Raw genomic sequence first — 19881 nt, 5'->3', positions numbered from 1 at the left:
CCCAGTGCTAATGAGTCTGGTTCATAGGACGGGCCCAGCTCAGCTTTTCCTGTGCTGGGCATACACCGGTTGGTTTATGGATTGCCTGCCCCAGGTCAAGTGTCTACCGTAGTCCAATCAGCTAAGGACCAAGATAAGGCGGCTATCCTGTGAGTGGGTTGGGGGCCCACCTCTAACACCCCCTCGGCTAGAAAGGACCCCCCTCTCTCTCAACATCTGGAGACTCCATCAGTGCTCATCTTCTAAATGAAAAAGAAAAGAAAAAGTAGGATAAATTCAGTGAAAATATAGGAAGAAAGCATGCAAAACCTTATTGGAATACTTGAAACTTTCTAACTGGGCAAAGCCTCGTGGTTTGGGATTTCCTTGTGCCCTGACCTCATCATAATCTGTAGCAACTTTCTTCTCTCTCAGCTGAAAAATGCCAGTCTCGAGTTGCAGAAATGTCTGTGGAGAATTTCTGGGGCCTCCTCTTGGTTTTTCTTCCCCGATGATTCCTGGGACAATATGAGCGCTAAAGTTAATGATTTCCATTTCTTTTTCTTTCTCAACCATGATTCTAGTAAGAATCAGCACCTTTGTACTTTCTGAGGAGGCTTTGAGATAACTTGCTCTGAAGATGGAGAAGCCGAGGCCCCCGAGAGTGGAGCGATTGTTAGAAATGTCACTTCAGTGTGGAGACAGGAGAGATGAGAGGAGTGGAGAGGCACAGCCTGGCCTAGGGCTCCTATGAGTGTCTCTTTTTTCTCATTCCATGATATCATTCTTACTCCTGATTCAGAGTCCAGGTCTTCAAGCTTCCCAGAGAACTCAGGAGTGGCCCTTGTCAGAAGCTAAACTCATTACTTAAGAATGTTTCCGAATAATACGTATGTTTGGAGGGGTGAGGCCAAGAAAAGGAAAAGGCTGCCATTCAGCCCCAAAACATGCACTGGAGACCAGGCCCAGGAAGACCTATTTCTCCCCTTTTCTGTATGATTCTGTTCGTGGATTGGCTACACAGCAGGCTATTGAGCAACATCAGGTGTGCCCCAGGTTCCCCCGGACCTGATTTCTCCTGTTTTATTCCCTGCCATTAGGAAATGTTTATAGCAAAGCATTTGTGTGACACTTAGATAGAGCAACTAGTTGCCTAGGAAACTGTCCGTTCTACACATGTTCCACTTCCTGGTATCATTGGGGTCCAGCTGCCTCAATTGGCCTTCCTCTTTAGCCTTCTTTGGACACCACCCCACCACCATTTTATGCCAACGGAGTAGCTCCTAACAAGGGCCGGCTACATAAATTGAGGGGCCCAGTGCAAAATGAAAACGCAGGATCCCTAGTTGAAACATTATTGAGAATTCCAAGATGGAAACAACAGAGCACTAAACCGAGCCCTGCCCTTCTCAGTGCTGCACAGGTCGTGGGCCTGTGGACCAGGCCTTGCTCCTAATGGCAGTAGGAGTGGCCCTGCACACACATCCCTATGGCTCTGCAGGGCTATGAGGATCCTGTCCTGGTGTCAGAGACATGCTTCTACATTATCACAACAGCTTCAAAAAGCTCCATCCATACACTCAACCTACAGATTTTTCAGGCTCTCTGTGTTGACCCCTGGGAGGCAGGGCTCATATGTAATTGTAGGAACCAGGCATTACTTTTTGAAAACCATATTTACTCTACTCATACTATATGCACAGTAGCTCTTGCCTCCTTCAGTCCAAGACATTCAGAATTGGCACCCTGGGTCAAAACGAACCACAGTCTGTCCAGCTATGATGGTCTCTGGCCACCACACCCAGAGACTTTTAATGGCCCCAATTCTCTGTTCTGCTATCAGTCCTCAAGGATCACCTCCTAGAAGTCACAATCTACCCAAGAAGCCGCTGCAGCCATATCCCACAGGTTTCTCCAAACCTTTTAAAGAGCAGTTTATATTTTCAACCCGTCTCACCTCTTGGGTAATGAAGTGGATGAGTTCACCACCCACAGTGTATGTTAGCAGTTCCTTTTGTCTGTACTAACTGCCCCCTTTTCAAGTGCCAAAAGTTCCCTGCAGTCCTGCCTTCCAGGACTTGCCGACCAAGACTGTGTTTGAACATTCACACTCTTAGTGATTTGACAGACTTTGCTCATTCCATGTCTCCTCCTCCTGTCCTCCTCTGGCCTCTCCCTCTCCCCATCCCATTCCTTCTATTTGGCCATTTTAGTGGCCCCTTTGTGCAGCACTGGAAACTGAGGACAGTGCCTCCATGCAAGCATATGGTGGCTCTTCATAAATGAAGCACACTCATTTGTGTGTGTTTCCTTCCAGTTAAGCCTGGCCTGTTGTCCTTCCTTGTCACAGGGACCCCTCGGGCTGGTGTCTTTAGAGAACCGTCTGTAGCGAGCAACTGTGATATGCTTGTCTGAGTTGTCTTTCCAAAAGTACCCAGGACTCTTTCTGCCAAGGCCCAGCCAAGCACAGGCCTGCCGGGAGCCCATCTGCCCACCTCTGCTCTCACACAACCTCTCAGGGTCAGCTTGGATTTCTCCCCATGGGGGAGGGGGGAGTAGGAGCATTTCCACCTGAGAAAGGATTCCCCCCATCATCTGATTACTTGGGGTTTCACTGCAATCTACGTAAAGGTGTAGAATAAAAGGTCTAAAATGGAGCCCCAAACAATTTAATCTAGAAGTGAACAGAGAAAGAGATCCTTCCGTGGTTTTGCTTATTGCTGTCCCCAAGCAGTTCCCTGTCAATAACAAAATATTTGGCACCAAAAGTTCATAATTTTGAAAGCAACTTTGTCAAAAGCTTTTGAAAGACTAAATACAATTTCATTTCCCACTAATTTATTGACCTCCTCAAAGAACTGTAACCAATTGAGGAGGCATGACTGCGCTTAGAGTAGTCCCACTTCCCCTCCTCAGAGGGCAGCAGAGCAGAGTGGGGGAGAGCCCCTCTCCGGAATCACACAGAACTGGAGTGACGTCTCCATTGGCCACTTACTAACCACGTGCCCTTGGACAGGTTACTCAATCTTCCTAAGCCTCAGTTTTCTCATCTTTAAAGTGGGAGTAATAGCGGTGGCCTCTATGTTGGCTCTGGAATTAAATGAGGTCAAATATATGAAATGATTGACATATAATACAATAGGGGTCAATTAATGGTAGCTATTACTTGCTTGATAATCTTTAATTAACATCCAGGATTTGTTTTTTTATGGAAAGGCATTTACTTAGTGGTGAACTCCGTGTTGTTAGCACAGTTAATTATGTATTTTATTCATGCATTCAGCACGTACATGTGTGTACATCTCATGTATGGAGAGGACCCTGAGACTCAGCTGCTGGTCCGAAGGCTGGCGATAGAAGCAAGCACACCGCAAGCTAATATAATGTAACTAGTCTTTAACACAGACATTCTCTCAAGGAACTGATTCACATCCCTTCCCATCAAGTCTTTAGCCAAAGAAGATGTAGCTATTCCTAACAGAAGTAGCTCAAAACCCTCCCCTTCCCAGACAATAGTGTATCCATTCACACCTATGTATTTTGAAAATTCTTAGATGAAGGCCCGTCAGTCTCTGTGACTCACTGAACCCAGTTTTATAGTAGATCTAGAATGTCCTGATCAGTTTTGAGGGTGATTGGAAGTGGGAAAGACAGGTAAGATCTATTCAAATACCTGGAAGATGTTTGGCACGGTGACCATCATCAGATGATGGTCCCTCTTGTTCTCCACCTGAGCTTTTCCAGAAATTTTTAAAAATGGTTTTATGGGTTTGGAGGATACTATTGAATACACACACACACACACACTTTTTCCCCAATAAATGTCTTGTTTGCAGCTGACCAGTCCCATTCTGTAGGTTTCTTTCAAATGAAAATATTTCCTTGAAATTGGAAGAAGACTTAGAAATCACATGGCTGTATTCTCTCGATTCCTTTTTTTTCTTTCCCCATCAAATGAACTCGAAAATCTCAGCAGTGCCTTCCCCCTTGACCTTTCCAGTGGGGGTTGGGCAAGAGGATAAGACCACTGTTTTCAGCTTCATAGGATGAGATGTGACACTCAGAGTCAGGCTCCTCACATGAACAAGCTGGTCGGTGGGAGGGAAGGCCCAAGAACAAAGACACATCAAGCCATTATACTTAGTTATGCCTTGCTTAGCACCCCACAAAGAAACGGAGACCCCACAGACTATACTTACAAATCAGAGCGCTTCAAACCCACACGTATTGGTTTCATACTTTTAATAGTTATTGTATTTCACACACCAAGTCTTAATTGTTCTTCATAGTTCTCTTAACCCTCCATCAGAAAATCCTTAATATTTTGTAGTAACCCATTCATTCTCCTAATAGTCCCTCAGGACAGGAGGTCCTTGAGATGATCCCCTCCCATCTTGTGTGAGAAATGGCCCAGCCATTTAGCTAAAACCTCTACGTCCCCACCGGCCCGTCTCGATTCCCCAGAATTTCCTCCAGGCCCTGATATCACCTCGCTTCTTCAAGCAGGACATGCCACACCATCTAAAATGCTTCTGTCTCTTCCTAAGGGCCCCACCCTTCTCAGCATCTCCTCATTGGGCAGCATGACCACAGGTCCACCCACCTGAACCGGGGCCAAATCCCCTGGTGACCAACACCACCTCCGAAAGGCTAAGCCAGCAGCCTAGCCATTCACCCCCATCTGGCTGGGCTTGGTCACCCGAGCAAGTGTGAAAACACCACCTTTGCAGGCCTGAATCCGAAAGAAATTGGAAACCTGCTGTTAGCTCCATTCCCACTCTCTTCTCATGTTTGCTGTTATTTTTTAACACTTTTTTTTTTCTCATAAAAGCACTACCCTCTTCCCCAGAGCTTGCCTGTAGCAAAGGCATGGTCTGTACAACTGCAATTATTTCAGAGAACAGATGGAGTGAGGAGCAGAAAGTCTGTTAATAGTAATAGAAATGCTACATGTTAACCTGGACAGCACATGATGACAGTCCCATGACTACCCGTTCTGTTCCCACCAGCTGGGCAACCAAAGTAGGAATGAGATATTCACAAACACAGCCATCAGCCACGTAGCCACCTAAAGTTAGAACTCAAATTCCTTCACACTAGGAGCCTTGGCGACTGCAGTGGCTCAGGCCGAGAGCAGAGGGAGCCAAGCCACAGCTCAGTGCGCGGCCTAGCAGAACTGCCCAAGCTCTGGTTCAAATGCCAGGGCCTCCTGGGCTGGCTGAGGCCCAGACCTAGCTTCTAGGCAAACGCTGGCCCTAGCAAGGAGCCAATCCAACCAGCACTTTATATCGGTGCTCTGGGGAGGAAGCGTTAGGTCTGGCTGGGCTGATCGTGACTTCCTGGGAGGCACAGCTCTGGGACCAAAAATGTCTTCTCCCTTCCAGAACACAAAAAGACCACAATGTCTTATCATGACAGAGGAAATGGGTACATTTATTCCAACAAATATTTCTTAAGTACCTACTGTGTGCAAGAAAATACGCTAGGCCCTTTAGGAACAACAGAGAAATCTTTGTCCCCACCTTCAAGAAAATTAAAATCTAATAAGAGGGACCAAGAGAAGCCTACATATAACCAGGTACATAGCAGACCGTGGTAAGTGCCCGGGGACAGGTATGAACAAAATGCTCCTGGGGTTCCAATAGCAAGGACAGCTTGTCTTGTTCAAGGGGCTCGGAAGAAGTCCTCATGGAGGAGGTGGGTGGCATTTGAGATGTGTCCTGAAGAACGGGACGGGTTTTCTGGTGGGCACAAAGGTGGGGAAGCAGACTCACCCTTGAGGTCAGAACCGTCTCCAGTCCGCGTGGGCACGTGTGGGGTGATGGTGGGACTGGCTGGCAGCCTGATTGAAAGCAAGCTATAGAAGGCCTCCAGTGCCAGGTCGCCAAGTTTACACTGAAGTCAAAAGTCTGTAGAGAGCCGTCCCTCAGAAAGATGATTGGGCAGCTGTGCGCTTGCAAAAGCGGGTCCCGTGACCTCGTGTTGGCAGTTTGGATGGACCATGGTGTGAATGTTCTCTCACGGAAATGAGCTAGCGCTGCAGATCAGGGAGCATGTTTGTTTCTTTATTTCTTTGTTTTCCAAAGAATTTGTGGACCAGGACACCCCTTGCTTACTCTAGTAGAAGGCAGCACAGGTACGAGTAGGAAGGGGGGCAGACAGGTTGTAGGCCAGTTGGAGGCCGTTGAAATAAGAGAGGCAAGAGCTAGTCAGACCTCACCCATGGAGTCAGAGAGAACGGGGAACGGTGAGAATGGATCCCAGAGAATGGATCCCAAAAGAGTCGAACATGATTGGAGGGGGAGGAGGCAGAAGATGATTCGTATGTTGAATTTGATGGCTGACAAAATGGTTGTGCCATTCATAGAAACAGGTAAGTCAGAGGAGGACCTGGCGAGTGGGATGGACGAATGTAGCTTTCGGAGGTAGAATTATTCATCTGATAACGAATTAAAGGAAGGATCCACACACTGTGTTTCTCACACACTCCCCTTTCCCTTTTACTTTCTTCGGTTTCCTTTTCACCTCCCCACTGAGCGGAACGGATAATAAAACATTCTTCACCTGAAATGTGGGGACTTCTGCCGCCTGCTTGGCTGTGTATTAGGCTGTGAGATTTAAATAAGTCCCTCAGCTTTATTAAGCCAGAAAAGTTGCATTGAACCAGAGAGACAGAGTGCAGGCTTTGGGGAGTGGGGAGAATACAGCGAACTCGGCAGGATTTGAACTCACCACTCGCTGCTCGAGTCCCCTTGGCATGCAGCCAGGAGCCGCTGAGCCAGGCGAGAGCTCTCCTTCCCCCAGCCATCTTGAGTGGGCAGATGCTACGGAGCGACCGTCATCCCCAGAGGACTGGGCAGCGCAGTGGCAGAAAGCATTTGATTCAGAGATGCTGGAGCATGTTGCCAATAAGTACATCTTTGTAGTATGTATGTTTTAAATGACACAAGTGTCCAGAGACCTAGGTGTAGAGGAATTGGCAACACACAAACAAAAAACATATTGTTTTTTGTTGTGTGAGTCAAGCCCAATTCTGTCCCCCTGCCTCCTGACCTGCGCCTGCCTGTCTGTGCAGGGAGAAAAGGGTGGAATCGGGAGACAAGGGACATGGTTTTAAGTCCCGGAGAAGCCTTTCACTTGTTCACAATGACTGGCATTTATTGATCACTTAATGCATGCCAGGTGCTGTTCTGCGCAATTTATTAATTCACTTAATGTGCATACCAATCTAAGAGAAAAGCATGATGGTTATTATAATCTCTCTTTTATACAATGAATCCGAGGCCCAGAGAGTTTAGGCAACTTGCCCAAGGCTGCACAGTAACTAGATAGGATTCATATCACTAAGGTAGATTGCCTCAGCAGATTCTCTGATCCTTCTGGGCCTCGACTTTTCCATCTGTAGACTCAGAATAATAACCTCTACTTAGAGGATTTTTCCTGCAGTGACCCCTTGTTTCCAGTAATGGGACTCTGGCCACACCAAATTATGGCCTTAACTGTTTCACACCCATATCACCTGCCACCTCTGACGACAACATCTGGCCCCTGCTGACTCATCTTTCATTCTTCCTATGATGACCTTCTCTAGACAGATGCACCCTCACTGCCACCCACAATCCGTACAGGAGCGTTTTATCCCTCACTTGTGTCTCCATAGCCCTTTTATAAGCCTCCCCCCAGCATGTCATACTGCACTGTTGTTGTTTACGGGTCTGGCTCCCTTGTTGGTCTGGGAGCCATGCCAGGGCATCTTTGTATAGACAGAGTGTAGGATGTTGCGCCAGGTAGCTGAACTCATTGAAGAAATGGGGATCTTCAGCCTGCGCAAAAGGGGAGAGGCTGCTGTGTGCAAGAAAGACAGGACTTGTTCTATGCGGTTCTCAAAGAAGGAACAGGAACAAATGTGAGCTTTAAGGGGCAGTTTTTGGCTCCGTGAGATGTGGCCTAGCTGTACTTGAATGAGTTACATTCGCAGGGAATGAGAGACACCCCTGGCTGGCAGTGCTAGGGCGGTGCTGGGTGGTTGCCCACTAGGTTTTTTGTAAAGGAAATGTGGCCCCAATTTCCTCCACTGTTACAGGGTATTGTGATCTGTCCCATTCCCAGGCAAACTTAGTCACCTGGCCCACTATCTCTGCAGTCCGCTGTCCCCAGGCTGGCTGCACTGGCGATGCCAGGAGCTCAGTCTCTCAGGCTCCAGGCACTGGAGACAGGCCTTCTGGAGCAAGTCTTCTGGCTGTCAAGGTAACTGCTATTCCAGGGACCGCTGGAAACAGACACGGAGGCCATTTGTTCACAATGACAAAACATGGCCCGTGGACGTTGCTTCACAGTCTTAAAAATACTCTCACACTTTTGACTCATTTTCGTTTTAGAATATCCCTGTTGTGTGAGACACAAATTATTGCCATTTTGCAGATCAGTAAACTGCAGCTTGGTAAGAGCGAATAACTTAGCCCCACACGCTCAGCCTATTCACGGAACCATTCAGGCCTCTGTCATTCACGTGAGTCATCTTCCCACAACATCGAATGCCTTTCTGAAGAGCAGCCTCTGGCACTCACTTGCCAAAACCAGCACAGAAAACTGAAGTATGCACCAAGTAGGAATGTGTTTGGGTGCGAGGAAGAAAAATCCCTGCCACAGGAGCTTGAGGGGTTTGTTTTATGCAACATCAATTTTAGGGGCTGGCAATCCTGGGTGGATTCAGCTGCTCAAGGACCTAGGTTCTTTCCATCTTCCTGCTTCACCATCCTTAATACACAGGCCTTCAACCTTATGCTTGCCCCCTCTTGGTCACAGGATGGCTGCTATACATCCAACATCACGTCCATATCCCAGACAGGAAGAAGGGCATGAGTAAAGGGACAAAAAACTACAACCGTTTTCTCCTGGTGGGTCTTTGTCTTGTATTCAGAAGGCAGTGCCTTCCCAGGGACTTTCTCCTACATCTTCTTGGCCAGAACATGACCTCCCCTTGGTGCAGGAAAGGCTGGGAAATCCAGTATTGTAGCTTCCCAGCCTCTTTTGTAGAGGAAGGCAAGGAAAAAGGGTAGCTGATCCACAGTAACTACATAACACCTCTGCCCAAGTGTGTCAAAGAGTGACATGAGCCCCAGCTCCGGGGTCAAGATGCCTCTGTCCGCACAACCCAGGAAGTGTCTTTGTCAGCAGCTTGGAGAGAAAGGATGGCCTCCTGGATGCCAGCCTGAAATGTGAGTCCGTCCTCGGAAAGGAAAGGCTTTAGGCTCAAGGGGCACCACCGAGCGCATCCTGGTGGGACCATCAGCCCAGTGAGGAGCAGCTGTTACACTCAGCCTCCCCCAGGAAGAAGGCTCTTAACTAGATTTCCCATGCAGAACTCTGTGGGGGAGGCTCAAACACAACCAACCCACCATCGGCTAAATTTGTATGCCAACCAACACCATAATGAATAGTGGGAGCGCTTCTCAATTCAGTGCCCGAGGCCCTAAATCTTCAGGGCCCCGGCATATGGGACCCCAGCTGAGGTCGTGGAAGCCTGTCGTCTTTATGTAGAGGACACATGGTCTTCCCTGAGAGTGCACCAACCAGGAAGAGAAACCTGGGTTTTAGTCAGTAGTGGGTTTGATTGGGGACTTTCAGGAACCAGACTTTTGGACTATATTTCTCGCCCCTAACTCTACATTAGTGTCACCTGGGAAACTTCCAGATTGACACCAATGCCTGGGCCCCACTCTAGATCCCTTAAGTCAAGGGTCCAGCTTTGGTAACTTTGAAAACCTCCCCTGGTGATTCTGATATTGAGTCAGGGGTAAGCACTACTGCTTTGAAGAGGTTGGCTCTCCACTCAACTTGACCATGAACCTTATCAGCTCAGCTCAGACTCTCATTCAAGGATAAGTGAGTGCTGTAGGCAATAAACAGCATATATAATCATATCAGAAAATGAGAGAAATACAAAGCCAGACTCTCCCCAGGTTCCTGTGGTCTCCAAATGAGCTGGATGAATATCTGAGTCATAAGGAGCCAAAGGCCGTGTTCTGGAATGTACCTGGGGTTTGTTTTAATTGGGTATGGTAAGACTCACAGATGGAAGTGATGGTCAGGAAGGAAGAAGTCTGTACTCACAGGTCCCCAGAAACAGGAGTCATGGGAGCCACACAGGGCCACACAGGGAAGCACCAGGTCCGTCAGGAGGCAGAGGGAGCGAGGGGAAAGCATGGGTGAAAACTTTGTGATTTTTGTGAGAAGCAATGGGTGAGGCAGGATTAGCAGGGTAGATAGGTTCAGGATTGACTGGTTTGAATATTTCTGGTGGGCTCTGGGGCATAGGGGCTGCCCCTAGTTTCCTGACTCCTGGCCCTGGGATGATTATGTCAGGGAGATAGTGGCTCAGCCCAATAATGGAGGTGATGCAGGGTGAAGCTCTGGATTGGTAGGGGTTTGCGTTTGAAGAGTCCGCTCTCAGGTGAGTGTTTGCTGTCTCTAGGAACCGGCAGCCTCTTCTGGGTCATCAAGGCCCCATGTCAAAGCATCAGAAAACAAAATGCATGATCAATACAGGTCCCACAGATATCCTGTCATATTCTGTCCAAAGAATACCTTCACTCCTCGCTGGGAAAGGCAGTTACGCACAGGCTCCTCACGCGGCAAGGTGGAAGGAGGGGGTCTCGGAGCCTCTAGACTTCACCTGCAGGTCAAGAAAGCCCCTGTGCCCGGGCACCACGAGTTACAGAGAGGGTGGCACGCTGGCTGGCCTCTGGGGATGACCACTCTTGTGCCATATTGAGCCATCCCTCACACGGATTGGCTGCATGGTGTACGTTTTAGTCCTGTCTTCTGGGTAGCAAACGCAATGAGATCATACGTTATATAAGATTGTGTAACCTACCCATTGTTTCTACAATGCCTTAAAAACTCTGGGGGCAAACATAAAAAAAATATGCATGTCAATTTTATAGGCAAAAATGAGACTTTATTATTTGTGTATCTTTGAAATCAACATTTGTTCATACTTGCATTGATCATACTTTTATTTATCATTTGCGTTTCTTATTTTATGAATTGTCTACCCATGTCACTTGTCTATTTTTCCATTGGGTTATAACTCTTTTTCTCATTGACTTAAAAACTACTTTATATAGTAAGGATATTGTAAATATTTTCTTCCAGCTTATTATCATTGAATTTTATTTTGCTTTATTTGTCATAGAAAAGTTTCAAAATTATACCTAAATACATAATCCTTTCCTTCATGCCATTTACTGTTAACAGTTTGGTGTGTACTTTTCCTGACATTTCCTATGCATGTGCAAATATATCTATAAATATATATATAGTGAAATATATAAAGTTTTCCTGCACATTTTAGATGATATCAAACTATTCTGCAACTTACTCATTTCAGTTACTAGTACAATTGAGAATGTTCTCCCATATTAAAATATAAAACTCTAACGCTAATGGAGTATTTCATTATATGAACTGCTATAATTTTCTTAAATCAATTTTTAAAGATATTTTTTCATTTTCACATTTAAATCTGGAAGTGTTGGGTGTATGAGAGAAATAGAGACTGAAGTTTATTTATTACACGTGTTGAGCCAGTTGTGTCAATAGCACATAAAGTAATCTACCATTTCCCCACTGATTTGAAATAACTCAATCGTAGATTTAATATCATACATTTGATGACAGCTTGATCACATATTAAATACACCTATATTTAGAACATAGGTTTCTTTCTAGATTTTCTATTTTGCTTCATTTGTTTATTTATTCCTAAATCAGCATCACATTGTTGTAATTATTTTAGTTTATATTTTAATATCTACAAAGTCAATATTATCCCATTTGATCTTTTTCTATATTGCCTTGGCTAATATTTTTTCATTTATTCTGAACTTTAGAATCATTCTATGAATTTCCCAAGACATCTATTTAGGGTTTTGATTGGATTGTGTAAAACTGATTAATTAATTAAAGGATTAGTAACATAATTTGCTGATGATTATTTCAGTTAAAAGCATAGTATGTCTCTCTCCATCTCATCAAGTTTTGTTTTTATGTACGTTCAGTAATTTTTTTTGTTTTCTGTGTAAGTCTTGCATTTTTCATCAAGTTCATTCCTAGATATTTTATATTTTTTATTACAATTTTAAATGAAAAATTTAAAGTATATTTTCGAACAGATCGTTATTATCGACTGTAGGAAAATACTCATTTTGTGTTCATTTTGTAACAACTCACTTTACTAAATATTAGCTTAATTGTTTCCAGCTGATTCTTTTGGATTTCTCATGTAGGCAATGGTGTCATTTGCAAAAAAATTAATTAAAAGACAGAGAGAGGATGGATTATTTTCTTTCTTCTTTTACAGTATTTACACTTTTTTTCTTTTTATTTTCTTATTGCCTTGGCTAGAACAAATTCTGGGTGTATCAATTAGACAGCATTTCTCTCTGGGATTTCATTGGGATCTCACACACACACACACACACACACACACACACGGGCAATTTATGATTTAATCCTACTTTCCTCCTAATATTTTCATCTCTTTAACCTTTTCTTCTGAGTTCTTGGAGATTTTTTTGTGTTTATCTTCATATTTCCCGATTTAATTTCCTATAGCATATAATCTCCCTTTCTACTGGGTCATTTCCATTGGCCTGCAAGCATGCCTCACTGTCATCTCTTAAAATGTAAGAATAAAAATAAAAATTCAAAAAAATCTCTTGACATTTCCTCGCCCTCTAAGAAGAACCACCATGCCTCAGCTGTCCTTCACATCAAAACTTTTAAAAAATCACCTTTAATAAATATCTCCAATTCCTCATCTCCTGTCTCATCTCCACCTAGTCCAATCAAACCTCAGTCCTTTCTGCTCCACTGGAACTGGTCTTGCCAAGATAACAGTCATCTAGTCATCAAACCACATTGTCACAACTGTCCCCTCAGCGTGCTCTACCATTCGGCTGCGTTCAGCAAAGTCGACCACCTTCCCTGTCTTAAAACACTCCCTGTCTCAGATTTCAGGACACCTGCCCTTGGGGTCCTTCTCAGTGTTAGAGCTCAGTCAGGAGGCCTCTTTTCTTGTCCGTGTCTAATCCATGAACAGCTTCACTATTCCATAGATGTAGGCCCAGCTATATGTTAATGACCCCCAAATTTATACATCTAGTCTAGATCGCTCCCCCAAACTCCAGACTGCGACTTACATTCTTGATTGTCTCCTAGGAGGCCTTTCTAAGTTACCATGCCTGAGACAGAACCCTGGAGGCTGCCCTTCACAACTCTCCTCTCCAAGTCTTCTCCACGCCATTGAACGGTACCATTTTCCCAGCTGCTCAAGCCAAAGGCCCAGGCACCAACCTTGATTTCTCTCCCCGCCCCCCCACCACTGCCCTACTGCAAAGCCGTTCATCAGCGAGTCCTGCTGATTCTACCTAAGAAACTCTTCCCTGATCGTTCTACTTGTTTCTGTCTCGGCTGCTACCATTTTGGTCCAAGGCGCCACTCTCTTTCACTATACTAGCGCCGCAGCCTCCGAACTGGCCTCCTGGCTTCCTCTCTTGCCTCTTGCCGACCATTCATTCTCCTCCCAGCCACCAAAATGATCTTTTAAAAATGGAAATCAGCCCGGCCGTGGCTCAGCAGTTGAGTGTCAACCTGGAATCCAGGCGATCGGGGTTCGATTTCCGGTCAGGGCACATGCCCGGGTTGCGGGCTCGATCCCCAGTTGGGGGCATGCAGGAGGCAGCCGATCAATGACTCTCTCATCATTAATGTTTCTATCTCTCTCCCTCTCCTTTCCTCTCTCTGAAAATCAATGAAGATATATTTTTTTTAAAAAAAGGAAATCACAGCATATCATTCTCCTAAAACCTTCCAATGGTTCTGCATTGCACTTAGGATACAGCCCCACTCCTCACCCAGGCCCACGAAGCCTTCCTTGTTTTGCCCTCCCACCTCCCCGACCCTCCCAGGCCAGCCCCTACCCTCACCCCCCTTGCTTGCCACTAGCCACATGGTGGTCTTCCTGTTCCTCCAACCCTAACTTTGTTCCACCTGAAAGCCTTTGCAGCAGCTATTTTCTCTTCTTGCAATGCCTACTCCTTCTCACCCTATTTTACTAATCATAGTACTAATCACAACTTAACATTTCTTTTTTTTTTTTTCAGGGGGGATAGATATTTTTTAATCTGTATCTCTTACCTAGAATAAAAGCATGGATCACACTGTCTTGTTCTCTCCTGGAATCCGAGCATCTAGAACAGTTGTAGGCACATAGTAGGTGTACAGTAAATGCTTGTTGAAGGGGTAAGCCCCGGCATTCCTTGCAACTGGCATAGTTCCTGATGCACAGTAAGCTCTTCTGTATTTGCTGAATTAATGGATAAGTCGCTTCAACTACACTGTGAGCTTCTTGAGAGCAGAGCCCTGTTCCAGGCTCCTTTGTTTCCTCCACAGCACCTAACATGATGATCGGGGTTTGCAGGTGCTGAGCAAATATGCTTGCCTGGTTTGTTCCTTTTCCCACAGGGAAACCCAACTCACTAAGCTGTCTTCCTAACGAGCTTCATTTCTCTGAGCGTAAACATGAGGCACAAGAGGAATGTCGTGGGGACCAAGATGGCCTGGGTAGGAAGTTACAGGGGCAGGTCAGCCAGTCTAGGTGAGAGTAGAGGTAAAGGAGGGTCTGCACCTGGTAGTTTTCCTCTCACGATTCTAGCCATAACGTTACATTTCTTTTTGGTGAATGTGTTACAGAATTCAACCTACCTGCTGGTGATGGTGGATCCAGACGCCCCTAGCAGGGTTAATCCCCTCGCTCGGTACTGGAGACATTGGCTGGTGGCAGATATCCAAGTAAGTTAGCCAGGAGGCACTTTCTGATTCATTGGGGGTTATAGCTGGAAGATTATTATCATTCTCCGCTGTTCTCAGCTCTCATTCATGAGGGTTGAGGACTCTGATGAGCAAGGACTTCTGTATCAGGTCACCCCCAGCACCCAGCTATTACAGCCCCTCCCAAGTTTTCTAACAATTTCAAAAAATGCCCCAGGATCCATGGTGCACAGACAAATAAGCTGTCAGAATAACGGGGTGGAAGAAGCCCCAATTTGTAGTATTTGCTGATTTCTGTAATGCAAATACTCCCACCACGGCCAATTTCAAGCTATTGATGATTTATTGACTGACTCACAATTTCTGAAAATTTAGCAATTGTCTCTGGCACACCACTGCCAGGGGCCTGAATTCGGGGGGGGGGGGCATAGGGTGATTTTGTGCAGTCCAAGGGGTGTGGGGGGAGTTACCCTGGCAACCAACCCTGCCCAGTGACCACAGGTCCTTCACAGGATGCTCAGGTGGACAGCTATCCTGAGGCAGCCCTGGCTACAGCCTTGGGCAGAGCTTGAGTGGGCCCCTGAGGAAAAACAGCGACACTGCTCCACACGCTGCCCAGCCAAGCATCCCTCGGTTTGGTGAGGAGCCTTGGAAACACCATAAGCATCTGAAGGTGCAGAGCTGGGAGAGGTCCATGCCATCAGGGGAGGGAAGAGAGCTGAGGACACAAAAGGAAGACACTGGATCCTGCCCCAATCTAGAGCATTGCCATTTTCTGTGCTTGGGACTCCCTGGGGGTCATAAGGGGCTGAAACTCTCAAAAAAGCTGTTACACTTTCAGTTTACCATCCACACAAGGCAGTCTCTAAGAGGGTTCTACTGGGCAATTCTGAGGCCAGAAATCAGAAGCTGTTGGGGGTGAAATAATTTCAGCATTGAGGCTGCCTCTCTTCCAAGCCTGCAGTTCTCCTGCCCATTCCCCTCACTCAAGACAGTTCTCTCACACAAGCCTTGTGGTGTAGGCATAGGTTCTGCCTCAACAGCCCAGCTCAGAAGCAGAGCAGGTGGCAGGTGGCAGGTGGCAGCTGTCTGGCAAGACTGCTAAATCACCGAACTTACCATGGTCACCTGCCCGGGTACAGCCCTCGGCCTTCCCGCTCGGGCCGGAGGAGGCTTGGGTTTCGGTTGCATTTTCACCCACTTTCACTGATCCAAGAGGCCAGCAGGAAGCAGCAGCTCTCAGCTATATCCACTTGACCTGCCCACCAGCCCCCAAAGCCCACATAAACCAGGTCTAATTTTGGTCTCAGGCTGTGGACCTTGGCCAAAGGAAAACAGGGCTCTAATCACACCCAGAGACACTTCCTTTGTGTTGGTGTTAGCTGCTGCTGAGTGGTCTCAAATATTAGAGCACATTCAAATCAGCTTATCAAAATGCAGATTCCAGGGCACCACTTTAATCAGAGAAGGCTCAGCATCTGCATTTAATGAGCATCCAGGAAGAGTTTAGCAGCTTGAAGAGTTCCGTGTCAGAATGCCTGGGTCATTGTTAATAGCACCCATTTGAGGAGCAATTTTCAAGTGAAAGGCACTTTGAAACTTTCTTTTGATCCTCACAGTGACTCTGTGAACTGGGCATCATCCCCATTTTATAGATGGGTAGAGCAAGGCCTGGAGAAATTGAATGATGCAGCGTCTCAGTCAGTGGGTTGTAGAGGTGGGTCTTCCATCCAGGACCCCAACTCCAAACCATACTCATTTCCTGCCATACCTTGTGGTCTGGGTTCACAGCACGTCTTTTCTTTCAGCTCCACTGTGGCAGGGGCATGCCACCATGCTCTCTGCAAAATGGGAAACGTGATCTCTATGCTTCCCCCACCCCCCATTCTAGGGCCCTATTTCTGGTTATTTTTTATGGGTGGATGTGTCCAGACAATCTCCCCAGGGAATGCTATCTTGGAAATAAAGTACCCCTGACAAGGATTTTGAACCCCATAAAAGTAAACCCTACATATTATCATTACCCTCAGCAGTAAGTGGCCTCAGCAATAAGGCATGCCATAAAGTCGCAGCAGACATGGAGTGACAATGGCCCTGCGATTCACAATGGCCACAGAGGGAAACTTGGTGGAACCTTGGTTGGCCTGGATATTAGGGACCCAGGCCTAGTTGGGTGATGGACTGGGCCATGCCTGGTGGAGCCCCTTAGTAGGGACAATTTTTGGACTGTCTGTCCAGGTTGAAACAAGACAGCAATCAGTTCTTAACAATACAGGTGGCATCTACTGCCCTGCACAGAGAGGCTGGCAGGGTCTATGACAGAGTAGTCCTTAAGTAAAACTAAAAACTAGAGAGAAGTCCATCAGTAGGGAACACATCATATGTGGTACGCATTGCTCCTGTAATTTCACAAATATGGATTGACCATTAATTGCTGTGGCATCTTGTTTAAGAAGAGCAAGGACTGCGGAGCCAGACTGCTGTGGCTCCAATCTGAATCCACCTCTATTAACCATATGACTTCAGGGGGCAAGTTGCTCAACCTGTGTCTCAATCTGCTGACTTGTAAAGTGGAGATACCAGTAGCCCCTACTTCACACTGTTGTTAGGAAGCTTAAACGAGTTATTTTAAGTCAAGTGCTTAGAACAGTAACCAGAACGCATAGTAAGCTCTACATACCTGTTTGCTGTGACGTCATCGTTACTGCTTGAAGTCAGGTCTATGCTAGCACTGGGGTTACAGAGGCAAATGGAGAAGGGGATGTCTCTGTCCTGCGAGAGCTTCTGTTCTGGTGAGGCAGGGGAAGGAGGTGGCAGCATGGGGTGGGATTGTGAGGGCACCTGGGCTCACTCCGGGCAGAACTTCCTATGAGCTCAGGGACAGGGCTAGGCTTCTGTCCCCAAACCTGGCCAGACTGGGGCAGGAGGTAACTGCTACATAAAACGTGCATCCTTCGTGCTCCCCCTTGGAAAATCTCTCCTTGAGCAAAAGAGATTTTCAACAGAGCACTGACACACATAGTATCTTCCTCTCCCCAGTGCCACATCCTCAGCTTTTCCTTAAGATGTTTTTCAGTTCTGATTCAATCTAACTAATGATCTTCATGCTAAAGCCTAATTAAGATATCAATTAATTTGCATCATTCCTTTCAGAAGAGACACTGGTTCATCTTCTATTTGTCTCTGAATGTAGTGCTCAGAGCTTTTCATGCAGATATTTTCATTAGACTTTTTATTGTTAATGAGAATATTGAACACAGGAAGATGGTATATTAATACTTTCCACAAAGAATATCATGATTGGTGACAAAGAACCCTAAGAACAATTAAGGAGACAAGAGTACCTTTTTTCTTCCAAAAAAAGAAAATCTTCCTAGAAACCATCAGTGATTCAAAAATTTGTCCTGAATATCTTTTTTGTTTTAAAAAAGAAAAGGAAACGGCAAGTTCGCGGTTCCCTTTCATTCGGTGCCCTCAACCTTTGGCAGCTGTAAGTGCAACCAATTCTGGGTTGAATTAGAAGGACCTCTAAGGTTTCATTATTCTGTCTACAATTTTCTATAGGGTTGGATTTTTCCATAATCAGGGAAGTGTTTTTAAGGGACCTCTAAGTGTGAATGAGATAAATGGGAAACCCAATGAACAGGGCCGAGGTTGCAGCCCCCTGCTTTCCAGTTATGTTTTTGAATATCACTCCCATTCCTGAGAGATCTCAGGCAAGTTACTTGACCTCTCTGAGACTGCTTCTTGTCTGTAAAACTGACACAAATCCCTTCTCTTCAAGACTGAGACAAGGAAAAAAGGAAATTACATATGCAAAGAGGAGAAGCCTCCCTAGAGAGAGGCACTGTGGAAACTGGCAAATGTATCCTTGTTTCTAATCAATTGAGCAGTAGATCCTATAGAAACTTAAAATATATATTTACATAATCGGGTTTTCTATATGCTCATAAGCAAGCTAATCATAATAAAAATAAGAATAAACAAACTTTGTCGGGACCACATTTTCAAAAAGGTCAGGCCAAGGAAATAGAATTAATGCATTAATTTCTTTATTTAGATCTGTATTTTTAGTTTCGCTGCTGATACTTGTGCAGTTGTCTGTGCATGCTTTGCCCTGTACTGTGAGGGTAGGTTTTAAAAGTAATAAGCACCTGCAACGCATGGCTTGTGCTCCCTAAGAGCACATGGGTTTAGATCTATGGGCTTGCACGAGCATTTGGTGATGGGGACAACGCTGAGGGGCCTTGGTTGTAAACCAGACTTGTGCGTGGCTGCCAGAGGGAGGGGAAAGGGCCTGCACTTTTGGGTTATGAACCAGGGGAGGTTCCAGACTCTGCCACTTTCAGATGGTAATCTCTGAGACTCAGTTTCTTGCCATTGAAATGGGCATGATAATAATATCTATTTCCCGGGGCTCAATAAGATCAAGACTCCTGAACCAGAACCGAATACGAGTAGGACCTGGGTAAATGTGATTCTCTGTCCCCCAACCCCCACTTTGAAATCTGACCCCAGCAGCCACGTATGATTTAGCAATTCCCCTTAGGCTACTGGACTCCTGTTTTGCCATGTAAGAATTCTAGACAACACTCAGCACACAAACCCTGGGGGCAGGGCACTTATTCTTTTGCCTGTTGAGTCTAGATGGATTCAGCCCAGCCTGCAGGACCTGACCTGACCCATACTTATTTTTTGGAGATCATAATTGGGAGAGAGGGGGTCTGTCCCACAACTCAGCCTCTGGGAATTCCCTGTGACCCTCTGGACCAGGCCAGGGCCCCCTGGAGGCATCCCAGACCACAGCCAAGGCAAGAGGCTAGGCCCACAGTGTGCTTCTCACACCCAGGGCTGTGCTCCATCCCTAATACTTGCAGCTTTTATTGCTAACACAGCCCTCGCCATCTCCTTCTCACTCACAGTCCCCACTTTGCTGTCACTGTCCCACCCCAGAGATGCCTTTGGTCCCATTCAAAATAATTTAAATAAAATGTTGCTACAAAGTGGAATATTATCTTTTGCTGAATGTTTTTAAAGCCCTTTAGGTTCTCATGGTAATTTGCAGTG

At 46.0% G+C, this 19881-nt stretch overlaps 1 protein-coding gene across 1 annotated transcript in view; it reads left to right on the top strand.

The window, feature by feature from the left end:
• Positions 1-19881, top strand: part of PEBP4 (phosphatidylethanolamine binding protein 4) — a 211433-nt gene that overhangs the window by 105726 nt on the left and 85826 nt on the right. Inside the window, exon 4 of the mRNA XM_081135308.1 lies at positions 14737-14835. Coding sequence (XP_080991434.1) covers positions 14737-14835 — 99 coding nt within the window. The remainder of the gene's footprint in view (positions 1-14736; positions 14836-19881) is intronic.

Source organism: Miniopterus schreibersii (genome assembly GCF_964146895.1).
Source record: "Miniopterus schreibersii genome assembly, chromosome: 4".
Taxonomy (NCBI): domain Eukaryota; kingdom Metazoa; phylum Chordata; class Mammalia; order Chiroptera; family Miniopteridae; genus Miniopterus; species Miniopterus schreibersii.
The sequence above is the reverse complement of the archived record's forward strand: the minus strand, read 5'-3'. Positions and strand labels throughout refer to the sequence as shown.